Genomic DNA, 21,733 nt, shown 5'->3' with positions numbered 1-21,733 from the left:
ATAAATACTACCGAGTTGTGCATGTTAAAATCAGAAGTTTAAATATTTTCTAGATTTTATTTCTGTCAGAAAGGTTTGTTTTAGAAACTGCAGCATTTGACTTTGCGGAAACTTCAACAACCACTGACTATAAAACACAAAACTCCACAAGCAGGTCATTTCCAAAATCACTGCTTCAATACAGAAAGCGATACAGTTTTCTCTTATAATGTTTCATGTAATTTACTGTGACTTACTGTGTACCGGGAATTTGAAGTGTCCTGCTGTTTAAAGAAACGCTGTGCTGCCACTTTAGCTGAAGAAGAAAGAATTAAAGAAAGCAGGTAGCAAATCTGTCATGGAAATGTGAAAATCATCTCGCAAAGCAAGTGTATCAGTGTGTGTTATGAACCTGAGAAATGGAAAAGTGATCACTTTCCTGCATCTATTTAAAGTCTGACCTCCTGACATTGCAGAAGAGGTTGTAGTAAACTATTGTATCGCAACACAATTACAGTGTCATTCAAGATATGAGTATAGTCATGTTACTGCAAATCTATACTATATGGTTAAAATTTTCTACAAATCTTGTAAGAGCAGAATACTGGAAAGCACATGTACCATTAAGCTGCGGTTGAGGGATTTTTTGTTTATAAATACATTAAAAATGGTAGGTGTCTTCTCAAGTTTATATCAATTTAATACCTCTGAAAATCATGTTTTTGATGCAATGTATTGATAAGATATTTATACTTGTGTGAGTTTAATAGTCAAGAACATTAAATTATTCAGATTGCCTAATTACGCAACTGTATAGCTTTTTGCACAAAATGGTAAATTCATCAAAGATGTGTCTCCTTAGAGATAAATGAGACAAAGTTTGACTGACCATTCTTTTCTTTTTTAATTTTCTGATTCCCTGTATTCTATCAAACATAATTATGATAACAAAGAATGATACTAAAAGTGTTTTGGTAGTTTCGTCATAGTTACGTGCCATATACATATTTACATGCAAAAATGTGCATGTATTAGTGATTAAACCTCTTACCTGAATATTTTAACAATAATATCTCACTGTGATATTTCATTACATTTCAGTACCAATAATCTCACTGCAGTTTTATATATTTTTGTGAGCAATGCACTAAAAGCTATATTTTTTTAGCTATTAAAAATATAAAAAAAAGAGAGAAAATACATTTTGTGTTAATATGGTGCCTTTATAATATAAATGATATCTTTCTCTAATTTAATTGACACTTGCTTGGTGCATATTGCTAATGTGATTCTGGATTACCATATTTAATGATGCATGTTTTTCATGGTAAATTTTATTTAGAAAATGCCGGCTTTAATGGACCATTGAAAAACCCTTAATAGGCATAATATCTGAAATTGTGACTTCTTTATCCAGATATTTCTGGGGCTGGTTTTGTTGTGTTGAGTATTATGAGGATGTAAAGCTATCTATTTGTGAAATAACAATGTGCAATTATGTTATTATCTTAGTATCAGGGTGTAGGAGGGCTGGAGCTCAAACAAAATAAATGTTTTGACTATATATATATATATATATATATGTTGGGGGGGCAGACATTATTTCAATCTGCAGAAATATTATGTGAAGTATTATTAACATCATGCTTGAATAAGTACACTAAATATTAAATCATATAGGGCACACTAAGTGTTAGATATAAAAGCTCTGAAGGGGAATCTTTTGGATTGGACATCTGTACCAAGAATGTGTATCAGGATAAAGATATGATTTTCACAGAAAGGTGTTCAATGAAACTCTGCACTGGTTGAGTGGACAAATATGCTCTCTTGGGAAACCGTCAGTGCTTTGCGCTTGAATTAGACCCATGGTATCCTGTTACATCTTACTTGTCTTCTCCCTGTCTGTTGAAACTTGTGCTGAAATCAAAACAAATACACATTCACATTTGAAAGCTCAAACCGTCAAATGAACTAAACATCAAGTGAGGAACATTGTCTATATTTTGCAGTAGTCGGCCTCAAATATTTCAATAATCCAGATGGGTCCATGACCAAAATACACACGCTTGGGATGACACAGAAAAAAAACTCTGTGAGAAAATGAAAACAAATGGATGTCAATTTCCATGTGGAATTGGTAACCAATGATCCATTAAGGCAGCCTTTCCACAACAGACTGACAAAATAGCCTGAATTAGAAGTGCCTGACATTTCAGTTAATTGCACTAACCATGTCAGATCCACAGTAGCTGCAAACCAGGTTACGCTCCCACCTTCTTCCTATCGAGGAAAAAAAAAAAAGTGTTCCCGGAGCTTATATTACAGATGCAGAAATAAGTGCATGCAAATTAATACATATTACACATTTAGTGTTAGTTCAATGCATTAAAATTTGCAAACTGTGTTTCTTTGCTGACTGATGCTGGATTAATTGAGCTCTAAGTTAATGTATGTGTCGGGTATTTGAATTTTAAAGTTTCTTATTATGACTTTGGAATGATGAAAAAAAAAAAAATACAACTTGCATTCATGAAAGCAAAAGGTTTATTCATGTTTGAAATTACACAACTACCACAAGGAAGACTTTTCAGTCCAGGGTGTAGTCCGGTTAGAAAGAAACACTAAACATCTTTATTACATTAGAATCACTGCCACAAATTATTTGTCATGACTTTTCAGTTTCAGAATCACATACAATAGAAAAAAGAGAAAAGAAGTTTTAACCCTGTTGGACAGAGCTGGAAATATACAGTTCTGAATACTGAAACTTCTATGCATTACATTTTTTGTAGTGATTTTTTTTTCTCCTTTTTTTCATATGATTTAGTAACAAGATGAGCAACATTCAAAATGTTTTTTTTTTTCTTCAGTATTTACAACAGTTTCACTGTTAATTTATCAACAATGTCCATCGTACCTCTTTCATAAAAGCCACAGACCAACAACTTCTCCAACCCCCAACCCCACACATTTTTTGAAGGTATTATTATGATTTTTAATTTTTAGTTTTGTCATTTTAAGCTGCGATAAAGCAGCACTTTTATAAAAGATTAAAATATACATTACATTACATTACATAGAGAATGAAGAAGTTTACAGTGTTACAAGATGTAATCAAAATACCTAATTTAAAAAAAAAAAAGACAAAAGTGATGATGGAATTGTTTTAGAGGTAGTAAGTGAGCACTCTAAGCTACAGAAATGTTGGATATTGTTTTACATGAATTTTGATGAGGTAATAAAGCTGTGTATTGATTGGTGGGACTTATACAAACTATTAAGTTATATTATATACAACTTTTTCATGTGGAACAGGGTCTCCTCTTCTGTGGCTTGTAGAAATCATCTACTATGGGGGATTTGTTGGTCTCCGAAAGCAGTAAAAACAAAGTTTACATATGTGCGGAATAAAAATCAAATGATAGAATACGGAATGGCGTCATGTCGTAGTCAAGCAATCATTTACACTTCTTTATTTGTCAGACAGTCCGACATTGAATAGTTGTTTGCTTGTACTAATGCATACAGCTGTAAGGCAAAATAAATCTTGGAAGTAACTACAAAGCTGCCACCGAGCTGTCAACGGTGGCATTGTTGAGTTGCTGGACAAGATTGCAAGCACATTACAGTCCAATAAGCAACCGCTTTAATCTATGTAGTGGGAGACATGACAAAGAAAGTCATTATCAAAATGGAGAATAGCAATTATAAATGGAAAATAGGTCAGAAAATCTCATAAAATATAGAAATGTCTTCCAGTACGTTACGATTAGTGGAGACAATTATCTTGGAAGTTTAATGGAATAGCATCTGTTTCGTATTAGTTCCTCTGTGCTTACCCCTACAACAAACAAGCGGATTTATGAAGACAAAAACCAAACACTGAACTATCAAGAAACACTGAGTGTTTATGATGAAGAGTGTCATTTTCATATGTGGTATGGTCATGGGCCATTTTAACATACAGGAAAAAGAAATTGGCTGTGAAAAGGTTATGTATATTCTCTGCAGTTGGTCAATCGGTCTAAGAGTTCGTGCCCAGCTTGAGGCTAAAATACATTAACAGTGGATCAATTCGAGGTATCAGAGTGCACACTTCCAGGTCCTTCTGTTGGAGATATTACTGAAGACGGAGTCGTTGCATCTTGCCATCCTCCATTAGTCTTGGACAAAAACGGGAAAAGGGTGAGGTTACAACAACATTACTTGCCATAAGATCTTAAAAGCTTTATTCTAAAAACAGGTAAGCGAACACCATCCCGGGGAGATTTTGGTCATATTATCTGAGCACTGATTGCAGTTCGGTGGCATCGGCAAAGATGAATTTGCCTCGGATTCCAACCAATGAGAGCTGTTGCCGAAATCAGTGTCTAAGCAGATTTCAGCATCGTCCGGCAGCTTGTCGCTACATATTCTCCTGTCAGTCAGGAAGAGGGAGGGCCTGGGCTGGCTGAGGTGGGGAGAGCTGAGTGAAAGTGACAGGGCAGGGCCGCTTCGAGAGAGCCAGTCTTCGCCAGCCTGACTTTGCTTTGCCCTAGGCATGACCTAGCCTTTATTGGATCCATCTACGTCACCATCACCAAAGCTAAAGGTTAGTCTATGCTAATATATCTATACGGCACTTTCTGGGTTGTTGCTACAAAATAAAGCAGTGCAACAACTCAACTTACTCGTGAATACAATTTACTTAACTACCTTTGTTCACATATTCCTTTTTTCAAGTGTTGACTCAGTGCTGTCTTTTTCTATTTTACTTGAGATTGTGCAGAGATCTACTGAGCCACAAGGCATGGGTGTACACTGCATACAGAAGTGAGAAACCTTGTGAGAAAGTGAAAACACTTGATCCTGCTTGGAGTTGACATGTCTCGTAGAAATGAGGTTTCAGCCAAACCGAAATGACACCAAACGCGTTGATCGCAGGCAACATCCCTTGCACCGTTTGTTTACATGAAATGTCTGACTATTTTTCACGGGATATCTGTTTTTTTTTGTTTGTTTTTTTTTTTTCAATTCAGTAACAGTGCGATGAAATTGAATACTTTATGTTCATTATGACACTTTTTAGACAGAATATTCGTGTTTCATCCATCAGGAATAACAATACAAAGTGATCAAATACAAAGCTGATACAATGAACAGGGGCAGAGAAAGCTGTCGAATGCTATTTTTCTACCTCTCGCTTCCTTGCTCTTCATCCTCTTTCATCAACGAAATTAATCTCTACTCTGATAGCTTCAGATTATGCACTGCTTTACAAAAAGGGCGCTGTATCAAACCTCATCAAGGGAGATGGAATTCATATCTGAAAAGGGGCTGGAGGCAATCACGTGTTCATATATTACCATAAAGATGAGGATCGGAAAAATTCTGTGAAAGTCTCAGAATTTCAAAACAGCTGTGTGTAAAAGATACTGTGCCGTACAAATTATTTATTTTTAAATCCTATCCGGGCCTAATTTAAATTTTTTAAGCTGCTTTTTCCACCATATAACTTGTTATGTAGAAAACTGAAGTAAGTCTTTTTGGATATCTTTGTACGAGTATAATTACCTATTAAATGTGCTTTAAGTTGATTTTATGACAAAAGAAGACATTCAACAATGTGCAAGCCTCACTGGTGTGTGTGAAAACAATCATGCTACTTACATTTAAGCCATGTGGACTATACATTGTGTTTCCCCCAAGAGCATCACTGTATCCTGCCGTCTGACTGATAACATGGCGCAGGGTATCCACCTAAGGGGACAGACAGGGTGGACAGACTGTTCAAATTGGTGTCTCCAAGAGGCCGACAGTAACCGTAAACATGCTCGGTGAAGCAACAGATATAGACTAGTTTGAAATCAACAAAGTATCCCTCAAGACAAGAGAATGTACTCCGCAGAATTGTAATATCACATATGTTTCCTCATGAAAAGACACATACTGCATGCTTAAATCCGGTATATTTTCTAAGGTGGCTGTATATTGATAAAAAAAAAAAAAAAAGCAAATGCATTCAAAAAGTAAAACGTACACTATGGCTTCTTTTAATGAGGCTTTATTTTGACGAAAAATAACGAAAAAAATAATAATACAGACTTTTCTCATAACTGCATGGCTGTGTGTCTGTTGTGTTGCTGCATTAAAATTACAAAATGGAAGACAACAACAAACAGGATGACACAGAAGGATACAATATAAAATACAGCAAAGAAGGGGAAAAGACAGTACCAAAAACCCAATACAAACCCAAGAGCTCAAGTCAAAGCCAAATGCACTTGGAATTGTTTTCTTACAGGCACTTGGAATTGAAACCAAGTCATTCTTTGCCAAATAATAAGGGTGGTGCGGGATTATATTTTGCTGCCAAAATACTCCATCCAATGCTATGTAGGCAGTAAAAATTATTGTTATAATCACTACTGCAAACCATACTATTGTCATTTGGACTGCTCTTGCTTGAGCAGCATGTTTTCGTATTCATGTCCATTTCCGGTTTGATGTGCTTTAGACTGCACTGTGAATGGCTCAGTACACAGGCAAGACAAGGACAGCTCTCTGCACTGGATGTCAGGAACTGTCCCTGATTGTTGAGCCTACCTGTGACTGTACATTGGCTCCGACTTGTGCCCCTTGGTAAGAATCCCCATTCAGACTCTGCATGCTCAAGAACATGTCCCCAGAGTTTGGGAGGCTAAAAGAACCCGAAGAACCTGGAAAGGGAAGATGTAAGTAGCTGAATGCATAAGAGAACTATAAAAGGAAAGCACTGACACTGACACACACACACGCGCGCACGCGCACACACACACACACACACGCACGCACACAAATGCAGAGACACATTGCACGTGTCTGAAAACACAGACCCAACTGAAGCAAACAAATACATTGAGGAAAGAACCCATGAAGCAAGCAACTACAAGTGTAAAGGAGGAAAGAAAAGAAACCAAATGAACAGAAGAGGACGATAACGGAGGACTGAAGAAGGTTATGTGGATTGTTTTACAAATGCAGTCAACGTAAATGAAAGAAAAACCACATGACACAAGGGACCGGGTCTATATGTGGTTGGTAGCTTACGCTCCCAATTGTTCCACATCACCTACTTCCAATCTAACATTGGCAGGAGATATCACATGACAAGGACAATAAGAAGCTTATGAAAAGACCAGTACCAGTAAACATGTTGGTTAAAAGAGTGTTTTTGCTCTCTGCAGAATCCAGCTGAAACTCTTCATCTTTCATCTGGAATCCTGGGTGCAAGAAAAAGGGACCACTTCATAAGCTTACCACATCCCGATGCAGGTCAACCTAGTCCAAACCTCAACATCACATTATACTCATTATTCTGCACTAATTATCCCCTGGTAGTTTCACATCTCTCAGGTCTACTCATTATCAATTTAAATATGTTTTAAAACAATCAAATTACTCAAGATAAAATGCTCCCAGCTGGGAAAAAAAAGTATCTACCATTCATTGGAACTACATTCCATTACATTATAAATGACAGATAGTTGACAGAAGGGGAAAGGGAAAACAAATCCCATGGCAGTCTTTTGAATCCTGCTTTTGTTTTTTGTTTTTTTTTATTTTGCCAAAAATACATGTGTTCTCGGTTCAAAAGTCGGCAACGCTCTCTTTATGCATGAGTTTGCCGAGCATTGTGTTATAGACAGGAGACACCGTGATCCCCAAGCAGGGAACAGCGCCTGTCATTCTTCCCTGTGTGGATGATGCGTAAGAGAGTGAGGCAGGCAGGTAGGCAGCAGGTTAAGGGCTGAGTTACGGGTTACATTGTTTTTGTCGTCTGTACGCAGGAATTCCTACCAGAGTTTGGTGTAGTGGGGGAGTTGGCCTGGCTGTTTTGCACTGCAGCAGCTGCAGCGTGCGCCGCATTTACGGCGGTCTTGGCGGCGTACAGGTTGGCCTCTTCCTGAAACTTCCCAATATTTTTCTTGTACCGGATCCGTTTGTTGCCAAACCAGTTGGATACCTGTGTGGGAGAGCAGAGGGAGGAGGAGCAGAGGAGTCAGATGTCAAGCAGCCACAACACTGTGCAGTGAGCAGTGTGACTGTTTCAAGATGTCATGTTTGGGTCCATCAAGTACCCAATTCCCAGCCCCTGCAGTAATGTCCACCGGGTACACAAGCTAATTAAGCCATAATCAGGAGCCACTTGTGTCTTCCCGTGGATGGGAGCATGACATGCTCTCAGTTCTGTCTCCTGACAAAACTAAAACACAAGGGGCTCCTACTGCATAACATGTCATTTATTTTGTGTGGCTGGTTGTTAAGGATACAAATTTCCCTCCAGTGGCACACAGACGGGTGACAAATTAAAGGAAAACCTGGATAAATGAGTGTAGAAAAATAACAGATGCTTCTATGCAGAACATGAGAGTCGCTGAGTAGTTTGATGAGAATGGAAATGATTTAAATATGCTATGGCCTTTGCAGACACCAGATCTCATTCTGATTGAACACCAATGGGAAACTATGGAGCTATGTGTTGAGACCGTAATCTCCACCATCATCAACATCACACCATATCTGTTTGAAAGGCATGCTCATCCCAGTAGCAGAGTCACAGAAATATCTACCTGGGAGCGGCTTCACGATCATGCCGGCTATGTCCATGATTTACATCATTTAGCATCTATTTATGATCACGATAGTAGCAGGAGTTAAAGGGTAAAGAGCTGTCAACATTAGAAAACAATGATGAGATACCAGGACTGGTTAGTTTTAATTCGTGTGCTAATCAAAATTAATATTGGATCGTTACAGGAGGAAATTTTGAGGTCAAATTATTTGATACCAACTATATACCTAAATCGAGCAGCTGGGTATGGTAATTGCCTTAAACTGAACTCGAAAAAAAAACGTCAGTCAAAGAGTAAAAATTTAAAGCTCGTGTCCGAATCCTTGCTCTGCAATAACAGTGGAATAATAATGACTTGACGCTTGCTTTTAATGGTACTATAAATTAGAGCATCTTGTATCTGAGCTGCTGCCCCCCTTTCAGGCCCCGGAGCCCACTGCTGGACCAGCCAAAGAGCAGCTGCCCCTAATGATCCTTTATTTAATTTCCACCCATAAGCTTACATTTTAATATCCCCAGCAGCCTGCCAGTGTTGTGGCGTAAAAACTGACTGGATTTGCAGGACAACAGATCATTTCTATCCGGCACGTCTCTGTGCTCTAAATCTTTAATATCTAAGCAATTAAAATTAATGACCATTCAGGCAAGGCCCACTGTTGGCAGCAGGGTTTCCTTGACATCAATTGTTTGATGGGTTTACCTAGAGGTTAAACTAACAAGCAAGGTTTAATTGGAAGCAATGAAAGCTCTGGCTATCATCCTTTTTACTTAACCTGCTTACAGTGGATTGTAGAGCCAAATACGATCTAATATTCTCACTCTTTCAGACAGCTCACAAAGTGCCCTGAAAACCCGGGACATGATCAAAAATGTATAGTTTTTTCCCCCGAGTCATCATTTTGTTCAATTTAGAAGTACACAGAGTGTACTGAGCAACTACATTGTAAGGGGCATCAGTCATAAAGTTTAACTCCAACAAACAGCATTGATACTGTTTAACCCCTCCATCTATTAATATTGCTTTTATCAATGCTAGTGTATGCTGAAACATTTAAACTTTAGCCCTTTTTATTCTGCATTCTTTGGACACAATCTTGTGGTTTGGCTAGATTTTGCTACTGTGTTACAAGCTTGAACAGCCTCCTTAGCACTGGTATGATTTCCTCAGCGTTAAACCTCCCCTCTTAGCTTTACACACAATTTTCCCCTGACCATTGAACTCTGGCTTTGGTGATTTTGGGTTTGGGGTAAATATTAAACAAATGCAGAGTACTGTGAGGTGTGGAGCAGAGACCAATCTCCAGAACTAATTCACTTTTATCTTGTGGAAGGCCATGCATTTGATTGCCTTGTGTTTGGGGAGAGCAAGGGTGTGAACTGACTGAATTACCTGACATCAGCAACTGCAAAGGCAGTGATTGTATAATGACCATGCAGACTCCTTGCAAGAACACAATAGCATTACCTTCAACTCCTTCACTCAGATCATGCCAAAACTACTCGCTAGTCAGTGGGCGAAAATGTATGACCAGTGTATGATCTTCATATCACAGATAACGTAAGGGCCAAAAATACATATTCAAAAATGGTATTGTTAACCGCAGTAAAAACTGAAATAAAGGATGTATTGATAATAGTAACTTTTTTTTTTTCTTATTTTAAGCACCCGATATGCTTACATGTCGCTCAGGTCAGATAATATAAGGTAATGTACATAAAACTAACTAATGTCAGCCAAATTATTTGCTTTAACAGTTGAAAACAACACCCCTGTCACAGAATGTGAGGGCTTTTGGAATCACAGCCTCATCCCACGCCTTTATCCAGGAACCAAGTATGTCACTTGCATGAAGCAGTGGAGACACGACAGCATTCTCCAGTTAAAGAGCCACGCAAAGTAATGTTAATTGCTAAATGCATTCAGTTATTTTCCACAAAAGAGAAAAGTCTTAAATCGTACCGGACTATTTAAATCAAGTCAAATAAAATGATATGGATGAAAAAAAAAAAAAAAAAGCACTTTGGTCAAACATTTTCTCGAAAAATAAATTGAAGGAATCTGCATTTGCATTTAATCCTTGCTAAAATGATGCAGGGTGTTTCGTCAGCGATGATGTATTGAGCAAATCCGCCGACTGGTATTGGCACATCATTCGCGATGGATGGTTTTTACTTAATGAAATGTTTGTGTAATCAACAAAGCCCACAAAAAGAGTTTGGAGTTTTGACAATTCTTTTAGCCAAGCCCTTGATGCAGCCACAGTGAGCGGTTTGTGATTCTGAGAGACTGGTGAACAGTGAGGGATAACCCACTAAAGGTGGACAAGCGGCACACTGAGCCTCAGACTTGGTTACACAATTAAAGTGAGCCGAAGCACTAAGAATAAGTCAATAACGTCCGCTGTGGACTCTCCTCACCGAGGAGTGCACCGCTAATGGGGCCTGAGAGGAGTTCAAGTGAATTTTTAAAAGCCCTCTAATTTTCTGCAAAAACTGATTTGTTCTCATGGGAAGTCATACAATGGCTGGTTTAGTAAGCACCTCAGAAAACACAGTATTTCAACATTTGTGAAGGTTGGTGCCCATTTTTGTAACTACCATGAAGTACACCGTGATTAGAGGTGGGCGGGGGGGTATAGGAGCCAGTCTAATACGGAGATTTGAGAGACCACGCTCCTGTTGATGCTACACAAGAAACAAAAATATCATGGCAAACAGCAGCGAAAAATCAAAATATCATGTGACACAACATTGTACACACATAATGATGGTAACATTGGTGTGGTTTACAAATATAACTGAAAAACAAATACTTGTGTACTTGTGTGAGTTAAGGTGAGATGTGAACACCGACAATTTTTCTCCATTCTTTTTGGAATGCAAATTCAAGTGTCAGGTATTGGAAATCATGATGACTTTAGCACTGATTCAGTCGTGGGGTGGGGGGCTTCTATAGTGAACAGCTGTGAGGCCATTACATACATAAACAAAGGAGGTACAGATAAATGAAAACAGTGGATCAGGAGAAGTTATGACATACCTGTGATACTGTGATGGTGCTTCCCACCCCCTGAAGGCAAAAAAGAATGGGCTTTTACAGTATCTGACTCTTCATGACTACACTCATATACCCTTCAACACCCCCGTCCCACACAGAACAAAACACTGTAAATGTATTCATGTTCCTCTAATGTGTGTCTCATAAGGACATCTATAACACAATAAAGACTAAAAATCTCGATAGTTACAATGATAGCAGAAAAGAGCGAGCACAAGGTAATACTTTAGACGTGGGGGTTAGGTGTTAGAGGTTTTGCCTTCGGGTCTATCCAACAAGAAGACGATGCTATAAATAAAGTGGGAAAGTCGCATCTTGGCAATATAACTGTGAATTAAAGGTCCTGCACTTGAACAGCTGACATGCAAAAACACACACCCATTTTCATCCAGTGGTTTAAAGCGACAGACCTCTTTCCTTGCAGTTATGGATGATGCACTTTTTTACCCTCAGTGTCTGACCTGAGCGACTACGAGAGAGCACACACATGGCAGATGGGAATGAGAGGGATAAATGGCAAAGGACCCAGCAACGGGAAACTTAGGAAGGACAGCATAGTGCTTTGATTGAGGCCAAGATGATAGGCCTCCCCTCCCTGTGGCCGCGCTCTGACTGACTGGGACCAGCCTTGACTGAAGCATAATTAGGCAGCCACAATGTCAAGGTTAGCTAAGGACATTGTGTCTTGGCGGTGTGACCTACACTAACTGTCCCTCCAGGCTTCACCCTTTCCCACCCTGATTACCAACCAGCTACAATTTGACGACCACTACCCACCTGGGAAACTGTGATGCTGCACTTCTTGGCCAGCTCCTCTTTAGCCTCCTCACTCGGATAAGGATTACTGAGGTGCGAGTAGAAATATTCGTTTAAAATTTCTGTTGCCTGCTTGCTGAAGTTTCTCCTTTTCCGCCTGAGTGGGGAGCAAAACGAGAGAAAGGCCGGGCAAGCCTATTAGTGGGACCAGCATTAACCCATCCATTTGGATCGCACAAATTGCACAATCAATCTCACACATAAATGGTGAAAATAATGAGGAATGGGCTCTAAGGGGCCTCAGGAGCGGAATATCGTGTCCTGCTCCAAGAGTCTCGTCAAAACACAGAACACCAGAATCCAGCCAATGAACTCACACACACACACACACAAAACACATACACAATCTCAAAACACATACACTGTTTAATTTGGTCTGTTGGTCTGCAATTTCCAGTCCAAGCGTGTAATGTGTGGAGTTTAGTGCAGCGGATGGGTGGGCTTTGTGATGGAGCGCAAAGCCCAGTCGGAGTGCATCTCGGTACATTATAGAAATCACGGCATGCACAGTTGAGCATTGTTCCTGAAGTGCCACAGCCCCAGGGATCTCCAGTAGAAACAAGCAAACTCTAACTAGATCTGGGTCCCCTTTCCTCCCAAGGGCATTACTTATCATGTTCTTGAGCATTTGCTTATTTTGCCTTGTTTACTGGGCTTCACACAGGCAGTGGGCAGCAAATGAGGTTCCACTCGGATTGTTTGGCCCAAACTTGTGCTTCACTGCACCACACTGTTAGTGATTAGAGTAATCACCAACACCTGCTGATGACCTCCCATCCATCCATTACACATGGCTCGCCTCTCGTTTCATTTGGTTATAACCGCTCTCAGGTGTGAGGGCATGATTGTCTTGGAAAGGAATCATGCGTGGAACATGGACATAATTAAAACCACGCATCTCTGCAGTGCCATGCACTTTGCCCAAAAAACACTTCAGATCTGCACACAATGTAAAAATGACCTTTCCTGTTTTGTTTTGTTTTGTTTTTTTTATGCGGGGGCAAACAGAAGCAGTAAACTGGATAGAAAATACACAAACCACTGACCTGGCATCAAGGAATCTCGAGCGCAGGATCATGACAGCCTCACAGGTGCTCTGTTTGAGTTGCATTTGGATGGAGCTGAACTTACGGTGGATGATTCCCACCATGCGCTCGATCTCTTTTGGGGAGATGGGCCTTGTGCGGGACTGTTCTCTCAGCAGGTTCATCACATGGGTAGTGAATTCGTTACATGCCTGTCGAGTGAGAAAAGACAAAAACAGATAATACGCCACGTTACAGCTTTGAGTTTCTCCGAACATCTCTTGGGGTGTTACTGCAAAGTTGCATTCATTTTTCATATAAAATGACTTCATTACATATGATTTTTCCTAAAAGGTTCAACTAACTGCAGTGTTTATATATTACTTTTACATAATAGGTGAAGTCATCTATGAATATAAATGCCATTGTGCAATTTGGCTTGGCCCTAATGCAGATCGAATTTAAACAGCTTTTCGTTAAACCAGTAGTTCATACATGATTAATTAGAATAACTCATTTACGTAGTGCACACTTTAGCTCATTACTCTGAGTAAAATTCGTTAAGTATTTACATTTAGATAATTAAAACCTGGAAACACCCTTAAGAAAGATCCATTCACTCTAGGCAAAGTGTCGTATGCCCCCGCAAACCCGCCTCCATTCGCAGAAAGCACTGAGTAAATTAGTCTAATTTACCTCATTGGCTTGCTGAAGCATCACTGCTACACCTTCTATGTATCCCATAATGCCTCAGTATCTAATGGCATACGCCACGGGTTAGGTAAAGGGGCTGATCATAGATTCGTCTAACGTAGATGACTGTGGCTGTCTTTCAATCTTTGCAATAAAGTTAAACGCGAGGTACGAAGCATAAAATACATACGACACACCCTCCCACACGCACACTAACACGCCTCCTCCCATGCATATACTTGCCAGTGTTCTCGCTGTAATAGAAGTCCATTGTTCTAGATGTTTTCAAGCAAGCTAAATAAGGGGTCATATATACACTGCTCAAAAAAATAAAGGGAACACTTAAAAAACACATCCTAGATCTAAATGAATGAAATATTCTTATGAAATACTTTGCTCTTTACACAGTTGAATGTGCTGACAACAAAATCAAACAAAAATGATCAATGGAAATCAAATGTATGGAGGTCTGGATTAGGAATCACACTCAAAATTAAAGTGTAAAAACACACTCCAGGCTGATCCAACTTTGATGTAATGTCCTTAAAACAAGTCAAAATGAATCTGTGTTGCTTCCTGAGTGGACACTATGATTTCACAGAAGTGTGATTGACTTGGAGTTACATTGTGTTGTTCCCTTTATTTTTTTGAGCAGTATATATATCTGTATATGTATCATTTTATACATATATATAATATGTATAAAATTTTATTTTTTTGTCTCAAAGCAGATTACATCCCATAACTTTATTACTCGGGTGCTCGTAATGACAGAGTCTCCTCCATACCTGTTCATATTTCTCCAGCTCTGTGTGATAGATCTGTCTGATCTGGGTGAGTTTGGCTCTGTAGTCGGAATGTTCAATAGAATTATCAGCTGCCCCACCCGAGGCTGCAGCTGCGGCTGCAGCAGCGGCAGATCCGCCACCTTTTTCTGGACCCGCCACACCTTCCGCCAGTAGCATGTTGTCTAAACGCATAAGCTGGGGGTCTGGTGGGTCCTCCTCCTGGGCACCACGGATACTGAGACCTGCAGCAATCACAAGACAGGGACGCAGGGTCAAATTATGCCATGCAGTGGCTTACTTCAGAGCAGGAAAAAACACAGATATACTGAATGGGGAAAACAAGTAAGACACAGTACACTCATGTGCTAAGCACAATGAAAAGCATCGCTTCTGTGTAGCCTGCTGTAGTTGGATGTTTTTCACAGCGGGTACATGCTCGGTACCTTCCGTGTGTGTGTTGTGTTCCTGTCGTACATGTATATGCCTGTTCTTTTATTTACACACCGCACAGCACACTGTTTACTGAATATGGGAAGGCTTACATGACAGCAACATCCTTAAACTGACAAAGGCTCAATCGTGAAGTGGCACGTCTACTCTGTGAGAGATTCTTGAAAAATAAACTATACCTCTAGTACGTGTCACTGTTTTCGACACTGCGAATGTCAGGAACTCGGGAAAGTTAAAACGTTTAAGCTTCGTTTCTTTTTATTTGTTATATTGTTTTTATTTTTTGGATGCATTTGATTGTGTCATTGATTACACAGATGTGACATATAAGTTGCACAAAGGTGCTTTTTGTGTCAGTCATTATGTTTGTGCATTCACACCATACTGTTTATTTCCCCATGGTTTTCTAGCAACCAGTCTGTCAGCAAAACATCATCACCATTCAGATAGCATACATGCACACCTGGCTGCATTGACAATACCAGCCTTTATAAAGAAAGAAAAAAAAAACTCACTGCATGGTGAGATTTACAACAAAAAGGAACTAAAGTCCTGCTTCCTAAGTGGATAAAAATGTAGCTCAATGGGTAGTAAATACTGAGTGGCTACTCAAATGTTATGATTACTGGAGTTGTTTCAATTCAATAATCCCTCCCACAATTCAGGGATTTCCAACAGCTCATTACAGCTACATTAAGATATGGCTGGCCTCTGGATTTTAAATAAGAAGATTAGTTGCTCTATTATGTCAGCCAATAGCCATGCAATCAGAGAAGCCTTTTTACCGCTCTTTGACCGACTGACCCGATACGCCACCGACGGGAGAGAACGCTTCCTCTCTTGTCTCTCTTTCTTTTTTGTTCCTATAAAACGCATTCCTGAATAAATAAAGTGAAAAAAGGAAACTCGTCATCTCGTAGCCACTCCTGTGATGTTTCCATCTCCGCTGGTGTTTTGTGCAGCTGCAGTGTCACTGAAAAACAAATTTGCCTCTATTTATGGATTGGCTGGCTTTGAGTCTTTTTGGTGTAATGGTGTGAGAGGAGCGGATGAATGTGGCTATTTGTGTTGGAGACATTGAGATGCTGGACAAGGCTCCATCAGGCTTGCAGAGCCAAGCCAGCCATGTGGACAATATGCCACTGCTCCACTAACCCTTATCCACCTCATAGGCCACTGCATCTGCACAACTCCACCCAAAGCTCTCATTCTGGACAGGCACCGCTCTTTTGTTTCCAGTCTATGCTACGTGAAACAAAACAGCGCACGATTCAAATTTTGACTGTGCAGCCGCCTGGTTTTCATATCTCAAAATGTTCTAACGGTCGGTAGTTTGCATGCCACTACAGTCCATATTTTTGTAATTCATTATTTACACCCGCTCTCTGATTCAACACAAGCTCAGTAGGTTGTACTTTGTGCTGCAGGTGGGGGTAAGTAGTTAGGCACGTTCTTCATGTCAGGTATATTAAATATAACTCCGGGATGCAGCGTACATTTCCACACCAAGCCTAGTTGTCACTTTCACTCCATTCACTCTATATCCAGGGGAAATGCAGCTGAGGGAGCTTACAGGGCTTTTCAGCTAAATGGGCATAAATCACTGGTTTCATTCAAACAAAATAATCACAGACCATAAAGAGCTACTTGTCTCTTACCATATATTACCACAAAGTTACCGTGTGCAATAATGTGGCCATTCACAGCAAAGCAAAACGGAGGGAGAAATTAGAAGGTGACATGTAATCCTGTTAGTCCACTGACATGTGGAGTGGCTATGACATTTTTATCATACATGTCCATTTCTATTTCGAAAATCAGCGGGCTAAAAAGATTACTCTGGTGTCCTAAGAATCAGACAGCCCTGCAGGAGTCCACCAGGGTGTATTTGTGCCACAGCCGCCTGAGCTGGCCATTCATAACACACGTTGGGAGGGATGATCCGTCTGTCTCGGATTCAAGCAGATAAATACTAAAAATTAGGGGGGTTGAAATAGCAAAAATAAAAATACCACTGAATCACAGTCTTGCTGTTTCTTCCCCTGTATCATTTTGGGGTTGCTATAGATTGCAGAATCACTGTCTCAGCTTAGCATCATCACAGAACTTTCACAAAATAGGCTTGCGCAAGATAAAATCTTTAATTTGCTTTGTGGTTGACAAATCTGTATAGTAACTTGCAAAGCCACAGTCACATTCTAGCATTGATATGCTGTTTGCCTGCTCAAATCTTTATACATTTTTTTTTTGTCCGATGATATGGGTATTAAAACAAGTTCGGGCACCCAAGTTAGCTCTAATCCAACTCCACAGTCAAAGTGGGATTAATCTCAGTGAGAGGAAAAGTGTGCATGCCGTGTCACCTTGGTATAACCTGTGTACAGAACCTGTGCGAATTAAAAATCCATATCTACTCCTGTTATTTCACAGAAAAAACTCCTACTAATAATATAACGTGTTCTTAATCTGCCTCATTTGTCACTCAACAGTACAAACGGAGTAGCAGGGAAAAGCCCCGGTCTCTATGTTTGCTACTTTCTCCTCTGCGGATGAGACCAAAGAAGACACTATGATTAATCTATCCCTATCAGTCAGGAGTGGTTTTGCGTTTCATTTTTTACAGCTTTCCCACTCAGTATCTGATACAAGGAAGTAACAAATTTATGAGATAAAGACAATGCAGCCTTTACCCTCAAATACTCTCCCTGCTCTCTGTTTATAATAATTTCCGGTTTGCAGCTGTTGTCTCGTACATCACTCCCTGCTTGAAGCCCTGACAGTGATCTGAGCATTGCCTCGGGCTGCTCCTCTCTCCTCCCACCTCTTCTCCCCCTGTGCCCTCCTTTATTCGGTGGGCTTAGATGACCTTTGGCCTGCTGCTTGTTTACTCTCATAACTGAAGTGTGAGCAGGAGAGCCATAAAGGCACAGTCCTGCTGGTTTAATGTGGCCTGCTGAGGAGAAAACGGGCAGCTCAGGGCTTCTCCGCCTTATTCTGCTGCCATGACTGCACTGTCAGATGCCAGACAATGGACAAGAAGAGTTGTGATTCTGACAGACACCCCATAGATATTGACTTTTCTCGGATTACTTTTCCTTCTACCGGAGTCTATTTTTTGCTGATCACTTGTGTAGTTTCGGTATATTAAGACGTGCTGTAACTGCGTTACTTCCACCACGTTTTCCAAAACGTATCGTTCACGATAAGTAACCCTGACCTCCCAGTGCTCCTCTCCAAGTCACCGCCTTTGGTGAACGACTCCAGCCACGTATCGACACTCTGTTCATCTAATTGCATTGATCCGCAAAGGTCTCCCAAAGCTATCTAATCGAAACAGAATTTATTTTCTGTCAATATTTGCAAAGGTCATCTCCCTTAAAGCCGTGGAGTAGACAGGGCGAGGAGGGAGGCGGCTGGCAGAAGGGGGAGGAAAAAGAGCATGGCATCTAGCCTGTTACCGAGGCATGTTCAAGGTGAGCTTTTACTCCGGGTTGGCAGTCAGGATCTAAGGCTTCTAATCCACCGTGTTATTAAAACCCGCTGCCAAAGTAACACACTAGAGACTACAGAGGGCTTAGAGTATCCATTTCACAAAGAGGCCAGTGTCACTTCAGCCGTGTTCCACATCTCCTTTGACTTCATATCATCTCCTTTGTCATGGTGCTTGGATCAGTGACTTTCAGCTCCAGAAGCTGAGAGTTGGGTCATATTACCACCAAAAATCTTTTGTTCTGACAAATGAAACATAAGGATTCCCTTTCATTGATGTTCTTAGAGGCTTTTTTTTTTTTAAGCTTGGCCTACATCCACATGGCACAAAGAATCTGAGAGACTGCCTGCGGGCTCTGTCTTGCATGTACAGTAATTAATATGCCATTAACACATTAATACACATTAAGTATTCCCAATGTTAATGGCAGAGTAATTACCATACCTGATACTACACTGTAGGGAAGTGAAAGCACATTTGCCACATTGTGTTTCACTTTCTCTGTTGAATGAGCTGAGATAAATACATTTGGAACATGTCTTGTTAAGCTTTTCTTGACACTGGAAATGTGTGTTTTTGACTGTCACAGTCCATGTAGCTGCAATATGTCATCCATAAATGTAATTGTAAATAGCTTTTTCACATAATGTAACATTTTTCTCAAAATGTTACTTGGGGCTGGGGATTTCGCAATTTAAAATCACGCGGAATGGGTTATGCACGTGAAGCCGAAACACTGGAATGGACAGTCACTTGGATATTTAAGCACATAGAAAAAAGGAGGTATAAGCTGGGGAATGCCTGTCTAGAATGATGATGAATTTCTTCCCACTGTGGTGAGTGATAAGCTAATCAGACGCACTGACAGTGAAGTGTTACAGCCCTCCAGTGATGGGTCAAAGCTTGTGAACACCTTACAGACAACATGGTGCTGGAGGGATAGTTGGGAGGTGGAGTGACAAAAAATGTGTCTGATCAGAATAGAAGATCTGTGTCAGTTTAGGTATCCTATCTTTCTATTAACCCCTCATGAATCCGATGTGTTCTGCTGTTCGAAAGGCCGTGTGAGCAGCGCAGTGGTGGACGGGCGTAGTGGCGGGGGAGGACGCAGACGCTCTCCACTCTTGACCCATGACTACAAGGCTTGTGGGGAGTCGATGTTGGCAAGATGGTTGGTAAAGAAAATGCAAGAAAATATCTTGGAGACACTTTGCCAAGCATACCAAAATTAATCACTATCCCACGGCGGCACAGACATACGTGGGAATTGACACACAACATGACAGACTAGAGGGGGGAGAATGAGGGGAGAGGGAGGGAGGACGGGAGGACTGGGTACACAAGAGCCACTGTCACTCCTTGTGATCATATGTGCATGCTTGTGATATGTGTGTGTGTGTTTATATTTGGACATGTGAGTGCACACTTTGTTTCCTGCCCTGTAAGACTCGATGTAGGCAAACGGCCAAGTGGTGTGGTGATGGCTGACCGGGCCTGGCGGTGGCGGCCGCACGCAGCGGTCAGGGAGACCGGCCAAATGAGTAGACAGGACCTCCGCTACAGATCAGCAAACTGACTGACCCTACAGGACAAATCCAGCATGGGGCTTCAACATAGGGCACACATGGTTCACAAGGTCCGCTAGTCACAGAATGAGCCGAAAACACACAGACTCCGCTGCGCACCCAGACATCCTGGTATTTGTGACAAATGTGAAGGATACTAGTGAGATATCAAAGAATATTTTTTCAGCTCTGGTCATACAGGTAGACTCAGACAGGTCCAGTCTGAGATTATTTGGGCCTTTTTTTACAATACTTTATTTTGTCCCTCTGTATATTCTGATGTTTTTCTTATTTCTTTTTTTCCCCTTTTTTTTAAGATTATATATTTCGTGTATTGATGGTCTTGAGCTGCTAGCCTCAATTTGCTGCAAGGGTAGGCTGATTTGTGATTCAGACCCCAAGCAAATAATGCAAATGTGCCACTGAAAGCCACTTATGAAATACCCAAAGGCAACTAATCACTCCTCCTCTCATTCCAGCCTTTCTACAGCCTCCTAATTAGAAGATGGGGATTGCATGAAACCAGGTCACCCAGCAGGTCTTGTACCCACCAATGACCAGGCAAATTTACAGACAAAACTTAATTCGGATGCCAAATCAAGTGTACATTATTTGTCATATTATATTATATATTGTAATATATATATATATATATATATATATATATATATATATATATATATATATATATATATATATATATGTATATATGTGTGTATGTATATATATGTGTATATATATATATATATATATATATATATATATATATATATATATATATATATATATGTATGTATATATATATGTATATATATATATATTCTATCATACATAGATATATTTGGGTGGACATATTTTGTGTTCATGTGATGTGTATTTCTTTTATGTGTTTCTGTGCATTCGTGGGCATTTGTGCATGCATACGCACATGTCGGCATGTATGCATGTGAAGGCTACACACACATAAACAAAGAAATGGCATTGGTAGCATACAGCCGACCATGATCCACTGCCAGAGAGATTATTCTTTGCAGTGGCATTTCTGCAAGAGAGTTGACAGTCCATCATTTAGATTTTGCAGTGTATCCACGAAAAGGCTGCACTGCCTGAAGCAGAAGGCGCTGCTCTTTCCTTCACTGTCTGTTGTAGAAAAGATATTCAGCTCCAAATTGTTTAGCTAGAATTCTTTGCGCCTTGTGTATTTGTATATCAAGTCATTCATGAGTCAAGTGAGATTAGGACACCGAAATAAGATTGCACCCGATGAGCTGAA

The 21,733-nt window shown here is 40.2% G+C and overlaps 1 protein-coding gene across 8 annotated transcripts in view; it reads right to left on the bottom strand.

The window, feature by feature from the left end:
- Positions 1 to 2,511: 2,511 nt before the first annotated feature.
- Positions 2,512 to 21,733, bottom strand: part of pbx3b (pre-B-cell leukemia homeobox 3b) — a 55,516-nt gene continuing 36,294 nt past the window's right edge. For 3 of the 8 annotated variants that reach the window (XM_086173675.1, XM_086173668.1, XM_086173669.1), the window contains exons 3-11: positions 14,956 to 15,197; positions 13,496 to 13,686; positions 12,411 to 12,546; positions 11,616 to 11,645; positions 7,801 to 7,966; positions 7,146 to 7,223; positions 6,568 to 6,680; positions 5,632 to 5,721; positions 2,512 to 4,145 (exon numbers count right to left, since the gene is read on the bottom strand). In XM_086173675.1, coding sequence (XP_086029801.1) covers positions 4,053 to 4,145; positions 5,632 to 5,721; positions 6,568 to 6,680; positions 7,146 to 7,223; positions 7,801 to 7,966; positions 11,616 to 11,645; positions 12,411 to 12,546; positions 13,496 to 13,686; positions 14,956 to 15,197 — 1,139 coding nt within the window. In that variant the 3' untranslated portion in view covers positions 2,512 to 4,052. The remainder of the gene's footprint in view (positions 4,146 to 5,631; positions 5,722 to 6,567; positions 6,681 to 7,145; positions 7,224 to 7,800; positions 7,967 to 11,615; positions 11,646 to 12,410; positions 12,547 to 13,495; positions 13,687 to 14,955; positions 15,198 to 21,733) is intronic. The other 5 variants (XM_086173673.1, XM_086173674.1, XM_086173671.1 and 2 more) reach the window with 3 other exon arrangements.

This window comes from Fistularia commersonii, chromosome 26, assembly GCF_037954325.1.
Source record: "Fistularia commersonii isolate RoL2024-O1a breed Wild chromosome 26, RoL_Fcom_v1.0, whole genome shotgun sequence".
Lineage (NCBI taxonomy): Eukaryota > Metazoa > Chordata > Actinopteri > Syngnathiformes > Fistulariidae > Fistularia > Fistularia commersonii.
Note: the sequence above shows the minus strand (reverse complement) of the source record. Positions and strands in the feature narration are given on the sequence as shown.